Source organism: Cyprinodon variegatus, unplaced genomic scaffold, assembly GCF_000732505.1.
Source record: "Cyprinodon variegatus isolate N-32 unplaced genomic scaffold, C_variegatus-1.0 Scaffold994, whole genome shotgun sequence".
Lineage (NCBI taxonomy): Eukaryota > Metazoa > Chordata > Actinopteri > Cyprinodontiformes > Cyprinodontidae > Cyprinodon > Cyprinodon variegatus.
In genome coordinates, this window is record NW_015151447.1 from 108,675 (window position 1) to 117,370 (window position 8,696).

Here is an 8,696-nt window from a genome sequence, read left to right on the forward strand (position 1 = left end):
TTTTATTTCTAAGGTTTAACACCAGGACTCCTAGAATTCTGATCCTAGAACTCCCACTGGCCGTCAGTTTGATGGGTGACATTTTTCCCTATGGAACAGATGAGTCGTGATGATGTCATCGACTGAAATGATTCTAGTGCGCGAAATATATGTAAACTTTAAAAATAGTCTGATGTATACTTTTTTAAAGGCTGTATTGTATGCTATTATTGTTTGTGGTCTAAATTCGTATTAAAAATAAATCAGTAAAATAAATAAGACTACACAGGTTCGAAGTTTGTAATAAACATTTTATTCACAGAAATCGATTGTTTCCGCAGACCACCTTTTCACATTTATGTTACGTTCACACCTAAAGCAGCAGGAGCAGCAGAAACCTGCGTGCTGCTTCATTTCTGATGTTTGTACCAGTTTAGTTCTGACACGTGGCTGAAGCATCTTTGCTGCTCTAGCTGTGCGGTGGTAAAGTGGGTCTGATGCGTGGTGGGCGGAGCTACTCTATCCTTTCTCTGCCTGGAGCAATGGCAGCTATATTTGCTGTGATCAGAGGGTAAAAAGTCGTGTCACTAGGAACCCCATTTAACAGCATCCTCTGGCACGGTCGCCTCTTCGCGGTTTGCCGCAGCGGCTGGAAGGCGTTTTTCATGTATCTAATCCACGCTTCAGACACCCGGATAATAAAAGCCAACATATTCTGCCGGCAGGTTTCTACATTTGAAGTTAATTTAGGCGTTAATAAACTGTTTCAGAGGAGTGATCATAGCGCTCTGCATCAGCAGCGCTGCGTCTGACTCCCTGCCAGCTCCCAGATCAGCTTCTCTCATTGGTTGATGAGGCGCGTCCAGCAGCTAAAGATACATTTTTCCAGCTCCATTACCTGCTGCTTTTGCAGGACGTTTTGTTGCGCCTTGATGCGCATCAACCATTGAGTTTGCATGTAAACCTGCTGCCTCTGTTGCTTTAGGTGTGAACGTAGCATTATGACAAACATTATATGAGCTTTTTTTATTTTTTATTGTGCAGTACTGAAGCACCTGTCACTGTTTTCTTTACCTGACCACAGCTGCTCTACTGTGGGGGAGGGGTTGGTAACCTGTGGAGCGCATGTGGTCGGCATGCAACTGTTTCACCAGTTCAAGGATAAAATCTCTGCGTGGGACGGTGACGTTCAAACGGCTCCTGAGCAAAACCAACGCGTTTATGGCTGCTATGTCCAGGAAACCGTAAAATAAATCAACACGCCACCTTCGCTTTTCCAGAATCCTTTCTAATCATCTGATCCAACACATCCAGGCCCACCTGTGTGTGGTTATAGTAGACCATGAGCTCTGGTTTGGCTTTGGGGCCGCTGAGTGGACCGGCTGAGGTGTTGAACAAAAGTTTCACTATTGTCTGATTGGTCACTGATACGTCTGTGTTGATCATCCTCAGAATCTGAGCTGCTTCCTCCCCAGTCCTCCTCATCAGTCCCTCCCTCTCCGCCCAAATCGCCATCATCGATATTTTGAAGTCTTTCTAAAGCCTTTTTCTCCATTAGATTTCTTCTGAAAGCCATTTTCCATATTAGCTCGAGTTCTAGGTTGAATGTTGGTTGCTAGGCAACTGTACGAATGTCAACCAACCGCAGGAAGAATTTACCATGCAGCTAATAAAGCTGTCAAAATCACGACTCTGGGAAATCGAGGTCAAATTAACCAGATTTATTTTTGACGTTTTTTATTTTTTTTAAAAACGAAAATGAAGGAAATATAGAAACAGGAAAATATGAATGATTAATGTAAATAAAATTCTTTCCCTTTTAAAATCTCAGAATCGTCAAAATGACGGCCTTGTGAGTTCTGGTGTTAAATGAATGAACTCACATTTTTATAAGATGATATAAAAACCCTGAATCAGGTGAACTCAGACTAATGATTAAGACGTATTATTTGTGTTTCAGGCGCAGGTATTAAACTAAGCTTTGCAGAGGAAATTCTTTTATGTTTTTAATGAAAATCAAACTAGAGATTTGATCTGTTCCAGCAGATCTATTTGTACAGTTCTACCATAATGTTTGTCTGCCATTAAATGGCATTTCTTGCATATTTCAAAAAGCACTTTTAAAATGACAGAACTTTGAGTTTCTCTTGTTTTTTTAAAACGGTCTGTTTTCTGTATTTATATTCAGGTGTTGTCCAGCACAACAGCAACGTCCGCCATTGCATCTCTCTCTCCAGGAGGGGTCCTTATGCAAACTGTTGGACAGCAATCAATAAACCGTGAGTGTGCTATAAACATGGGATTTTAGGGGGGGGGTTGTTGTTTGTGTATTTTTAAGACTAAAACATCTTGTTACTGTTTTTATTCATATTGTTTATTTCTTTTCCCAGAAATGGTTCCCACTGATATTCAAGGAGAGCTGAAGCACCTTTATATTGCTGCTGGGGAGCTACTGAGACACTTCTGGTCCTGTTTTCCTGTAAATACGCCATTTTTGGAGGAAAAGGTGACAAATATTTCGTTGTTAAATCCCATGTTGGTAAACGCTGTACGATATTTTTCAATCGCAGCACGCAGCTACAGCTCACACTGTAATATCAATGGGGAATATTGTTTGATGAAATTTGATGGTTCTTATGGCAAATTGTAGTCTGTATGTTATCAACATAAAAAAAGTTTAAAAAACAAGAACAATTGGCCTAATTATGTGGCAGGTAATAGTAGTTATGTTCTTGATTTGACAAGTTTTCTCAATTTAAAGCTATTAAGAAAAAATGTGGGCTTTTTTCATACTGCAAATGTAAATATACCTGCTTAATGGACTTCCTTAACAATAAAGCATCTTGGTCGCCTAAACATCTAAAGCCGGGCGTACACCGCACCATATTTCTAATCGTTGCACGAAGCTACAGCTCACACTTTACGACGAAACCACAGGGTTTAAAAGTTCTCAGCTCACGATGTTTGTTCTCTCACTGTGCGACCCGACGCTCTGATACGATCTACCTGCACACAGCTCCGCAGTGAGATGGCGCTACTCGGACTCGTCTATCTGGGAGCCAAACCAGTAGAAGAGGAACATGAAGCTCGCTAGAGTGAAACGCGCTGCCTTGGATATTTGGGCAATTTTGTGCTGAAAGCCCTAAAAAGAAAAGGAGACGACGTATTTCGACAAAGACATGGCTGAGCAAACATGGCTACTACGGTCTGTCAGTTTGACAGAAAGAACTCCATTTCACTCATTGCACCCCCGCCATGCTGCTGGGTTTTCCTGATGGCCCCTCGTTAGCCCCTGTACAGCTACACCACGCACCATCAGGATGAAAGTCGGCCCGATCCAAAAATCTGCTAGCCTGGGTGCCATTCCGAACTTAGTCCCGCCCACAACGTTTGAGGTCAGGAAGTTCGGTCTGGCATTGCTCAGCAGTAGCGCGAGTATGCTAGCACAATATCTGGCGGGCCAATCAAATTGTCAGGGCGGGCTTTATACGATGATGGACAGATGATCAACAGTAACGTAATCAACCACGTGACCAAAGCGCGCTTGGGTGACATCAACAATGGCTGCCGTGGTGAGTTGAGTTGAGGTGAGTAGATTCTGCTATTAGGTCTGTTATAGAAGATATCGACAGCAAATTAATTTTAAAAGAGGAACAGAGAAACGCGATCAAGGCTCATTTTCTTATTCTAGGCGTGCAACTGCACGCTTTGATTTTTGTTGACAACAACTATGCGTCGCTTAACATACGTCACGCACTCCGTTGCTCTTATTGGTTGTAGGTCTATCCAATTGAGTGCAGAGGCATTTTTTTTCCTGGTTCATTCGAAACACGCCCCATAATCACAGCTCTATGGAGCAGCATCAGACTCATTCTGACTAGAATTGAGTCGGACTACGTCAGGCTAAAAATTTGCGCACAAAAGGGGCAAAAAAAAATTTGTACAGTGTGCGCCTGGCTTTAGGGTATATGTCGTTTTAGCAGAAACGGTTGAGTTTGTGAACTTTAATTTTGTATTTTTATACCATTCAGGTGACAAAAATGAAGACAAACTTGGAACGGTTTCAAATGACCAAGCTTCGTCCTTTTCAGGAGAAAATCCAGCGTCAGTACTTAAGTACAAACGTAAGTCAGAAGGATTTTCATGGACAGAAGCTTCTTACTCTGCTGAACCTGAACTGAATATCTGCTCTTTCCACAGCTTACAGGCCACCTGGAGGACATGTTTCAGACGGCCTATAACAAGTTTCATATTTGGCAGACCCGTAGGATGATGAGGAAAACCTGACCTGGGATTATTTTAAGAAGACAGGAGAGACTTTATAAGTTTGGATAAAAGATTCTGGAAGATCCTCTGCTGTGAGAGACCCTGTGAAACAGTTCACAGGGGCTGAAAGAGGATATAGACGGATGCTGCTGTGGCCCAAAGCGCTAAACAGAGTAAAACTGATCTCAGCCGCAGATAATTAATAGTTTCATTGTTTTTTTCTTGTGTTTCCTTTATTGTTGAGAGATCTTTGCTCAAAACGGGTTAGCAGCAGCACTTTGAAAGCAGCGGAAAATGACCAAACTTCAGCTGGAAGTTGGACAAATGGCTCCAACACAGAGAGAGGATGTGAAGAAACGCTGTTGTGAAGAGTAGAAGAAAAAAATACTCTTTGTCAAACAAACAGCCTGGATGTGAAAGTATTAAACACCTGAAGGTTGAGGGAGCGTAAACAAAGCAATACTGTTCAGGCATTTCATGTTTGACTGCATCAATGTGTGAACCAATGGAAATTGTCACTGGTTTCTAATGTCTGCATTGGAGACAAAAAAAAAAAAATTAAAATGAGTCTTTTATTTATGTCAGCGTTTCCTCTAAATTTTATGTTTTATTTTGTTTTAAAATATGCCGAATTATCTAATTGACTGACAGGAGTCTGTTGTGGAGCAGTGAGCTGTGACTGTGGTACAATGGTGGTGCCTGAGCTTTCATTTGGTACAAAGAAGAAATGTCAGTAAAGTTCTGTCAGGCAAATACAGAAGTAACCATTCAAACTTTCCTTGATGGGTCCTTGGCTGATATTACTTAATATAGATTAATTCAATTAAATTTATTTCTATAGCGTCAATTGACAACACTTCATCTCAAGGCTCTTTCCAGATCAACCAGATCATCCAGTCAGATTGATTCAAAGATGAAGCTACTATGAGAAAAGCAGAGAGAGCAGAACGTTAGAGATTGAACTAACAGATTCTGCAAAGTGGGAGAATAGAGATAGAATGAAGCAGAAGGATGAAAAAGGGGTCCCTATGTCCTCCAGCAGTCTAAGCCTATAGCAGCAGAACTATAGAGATAGCTCAGGATAACTTGAGCCACTCTAACTAGAAGCTTTATCAAAGCCTGATAAGATGTAAATAACCAAACGGTTCCTTTTATTTTACTAATCTGTACTCTTTTATTACTTTTATATTTTTGACAGACATCCAAAACCATTTTTTAACTTGCCAAGAATATTTCTAGACTTAAATCTACATGAGGTGTTAAAATTGGTCTATATGTTTTGTGATGGATAATGCAAATATATCTACTGTTCTAATATTTTATACTGCTGAAGAAATAAAAGGAACCCTGAAATAACACATGCTAGATCAGAATGAATGAAATGTTCTTATTACCTACTTTGTTCTGTACAAAGATGAATGTGCTCACAACAAACTAGTCGATGCAAATCAAACATATTGCCCAATTAACAATTTGGAGTCACACACGTAATGATGTAATGTCATTAAAACGGGTCAGAATGAGGCTCAGTCTTGTGTGTGGCCTGCACCTGCCTCTATGACCTCCCTACAACACCTGGGCTGCTCCTGATGTGCTGGAGGATGGTCTCCTGAGGGATCTCCTCCCAGACCTGGGGTCCGTTTCACCAAGCAGGTTTAACAAATTGAGATTCAAATCATCCACTCTAAATTGATCTCCCCTAAAGTTGGAAACTCTGAGTGTTTGGTTTCACAACAGCGGCTGTCAATTAGTTCAACCAATTTTAACTGGGTCCACTCAGAGTTAAAAGTGTGCGAAACAATTATGAAAACCCATCATCAGTGGAGCCCTGAGTTACCATGACAACAGACAACAGGAAGTTCCTATTTCACCCCACTGGAACTAAAGATTTAATGAAGAAATGCAAAAAAAATTACATAAAAAAAGAGAATGTTTAAAAGAGAAACTGCACTACAGCTGCAAAGGAGAGGAAGGGGGAGAAGATTGTTGCACGAGTTTTTACATTTATTAAAAGCTCTCTCCTCTCTGTTGTTCCATTTTTAGATCACTAAAACAAGATTCTTCCGGACCAAAATCACACTCCTAAACTGAACTGCAATAATATATTTTCTAAATTACATTTTTGTAGCAGAAACTGAATTGTAGAAAGTAAAAAAAATATATACTGGTAAGAATTCAAGTTTATTAATCTAGAAATATTTACACATTTAAGTGGCTGATGTGACATGAATGTATCATCCTGATAAATGGTGATTATAAGCGGCTATCAGTCCCATAGAATGGCTTCAGATTGATCCACTAGGCTCAGTAGGTTATCATCCAGTGAATCCTAATCCTAACCCTACAGTCATTCCTTTTCCCCTGTGAAATTGATGAATCTTTTTATATGTAATCTGAAAATAATTTCATTAGTTTTTCATGTACTGTAAATATAACTAAATAAAATAAAATTATCCGCATCTCACATTAAACAAACCAAAAACAAATAAATCTCATATCCTGTCACTGAGTTGTAGAATCCTCTCCCTATAAATATTTTATTCTCTATGAAATAATGCCGATCATTCTTGGATAGATCCTGGTCAAATAGACATGCAATGTTTGTTTTTAAAACCTAATGTGTGTAATTGACCAAGTGAATTATTTATATATATATATATATATATATATATATATATATATATATATATATATATATATATATATATATATATATACACACACACACAATCTGACTGAATCAGGAAATAAAATGGCGTAATTGGCTGTAAGGAGAGCAGAGACCAAACAGACTATGTTTACTGAAGAAAAACCTGCTGCTGACTGGGTTAACTCTGGGAGGATGTTACTACGGCAACAGAAGCAGAGGATTAGGAAACTGTCAACTGGAATAGTCAGAGTTTCCCTGATTTTGGGTTTAGAATACTTAGAGTTTCCAGTAAACCTGCTTCTTGAAACGGATCCCTGGACTAAAGCATTCTCCACCTCCTGGACAGCCTCAGGGTGGATGGATCCAGGATCCAGGCATCTGTGGATGTCAGGCCCTCATACCATTCTCTTGGAGTCTGTTTCTATCAGTTTGTGCAGACATATGTTTGGCTTACAGCCTCCTCCACACCCCCTGGTATGGCCTCCACCATGTGCACACTATGATGACAAACACAGCAAACCTTCCAGCCACAGCTGGATGTGCCATCCTGGATGAGTTGCACTGCCTGAGCACCTGTATTGGTGGCAGAGTTCGTCACACGCTAAAATGAGTGTGAAAGCACCACTAACATTAAATAGTGACCAAAACATCAGCCAGAGAGCAAAGGTACTGAGAAGTGGTTGGTGGTCCCCACCTGTAGAACCACTCCTTTATTAAATTCTATTCAGTTTATTTCTATAGAGCCAATTCACATCATGTCATCTCAAGGCACTTTACTGTTCACTAGATCATCCAGCCAGATTGATTCTAGAGGAGTTTTATTTGATTTTAGTTATATTGTGCCACTTTTTTTAGGCAGTGTATTTTGTCATTAACTGAAAGAATCAAACTACTAACTTATAATTTCTGTAAATCATCCATTGTAGTTTTAAGAAAACCCTTTCTAGTTAGTGAGCTCATCCAGAACTGTTTGGTTCCGTTTGGGTTTAAACTGGTTTAAACCGGTTTTTGATCATATTTTCTGATTCCAGGTTATTTTCCTCCCAGGAAGCAGCAGCGCCGCCCTCAGGAAGTGTCCCAGACTTCAGTAACTGACAGCGGGTTGGATGTCACGGGTTTCCTGGCTCACCCAGCCGCAGGTCAGCGGAGATGAGCGCCTAAACCTCCGCTAACCCGGGGCTGTGTGATCGGAGCGCGGCGGTATCATCCCATCCACCCGGTGAGTTCAGCTCATCACCAGCAGCTAGCTGCTGATGCTAATAGCATGCTAACATGTCTGTGATGCTAACCCAATGCTCCCAAATCAGACTGGAACCAGTTGACACTCAACATCTATTCGCTTTATTCTCATAGAAACAAAATGGCATCAAGTTAAGGATGTTTGTGAAATAATCAGACGGTGGTTTCGGTAGTTTTAGAGGCTTTGCTAGCAGCAGAGGGATCAGCTGAGTCTCGTGATGCAGACAGTGGCTAACCCCCCCTTAGAAATCATTTCATTATGAAGCTACTGATCATTTTAAAATGTATAATTTTAAAAGGACCCCAGGAAGAGTAGCTGCCAAATTACTGACAGCTAATGGGGATCCAAATGAATAAACAATAAATAATTTAAAGGCTGCAAACAGGCTGGATTTAAGACTTTTCAATGGGGGTTACCATAAAACTCTGTTTCCATGTATGGTTAATACAACTATTCCTTATTTGTGCACATTAATTATGTTTCTGATAAAAATCCTTTAATTCAAATTCCATCAGAACAATTATAATATTAAGTGTGTCTCAGCCCCCCCTTCAGTGTCCA

The 8,696-nt window shown here is 40.3% G+C and overlaps 2 protein-coding genes across 2 annotated transcripts in view; both read left to right on the top strand.

Annotated features, from left to right (window-relative positions):
• Positions 1 to 4,816, top strand: part of gtf2h1 (general transcription factor IIH subunit 1) — a 9,245-nt gene extending 4,429 nt beyond the window's left edge. Inside the window, exons 12-15 of the mRNA XM_015399208.1 lie at positions 2,157 to 2,258; positions 2,370 to 2,485; positions 4,011 to 4,103; positions 4,180 to 4,816. Of these exons, the coding sequence (XP_015254694.1) occupies positions 2,157 to 2,258; positions 2,370 to 2,485; positions 4,011 to 4,103; positions 4,180 to 4,266 (398 nt within the window). The 3' untranslated portion in view covers positions 4,267 to 4,816. The remainder of the gene's footprint in view (positions 1 to 2,156; positions 2,259 to 2,369; positions 2,486 to 4,010; positions 4,104 to 4,179) is intronic.
• Positions 4,817 to 7,957: 3,141 nt separating this feature from the next.
• The window catches only part of hps5 (Hermansky-Pudlak syndrome 5), a 26,367-nt gene continuing 25,628 nt past the window's right edge, over positions 7,958 to 8,696 (top strand). Inside the window, exon 1 of the mRNA XM_015399198.1 lies at positions 7,958 to 8,114. The gene's annotated coding sequence lies outside the window, so the exon portion shown is untranslated. The remainder of the gene's footprint in view (positions 8,115 to 8,696) is intronic.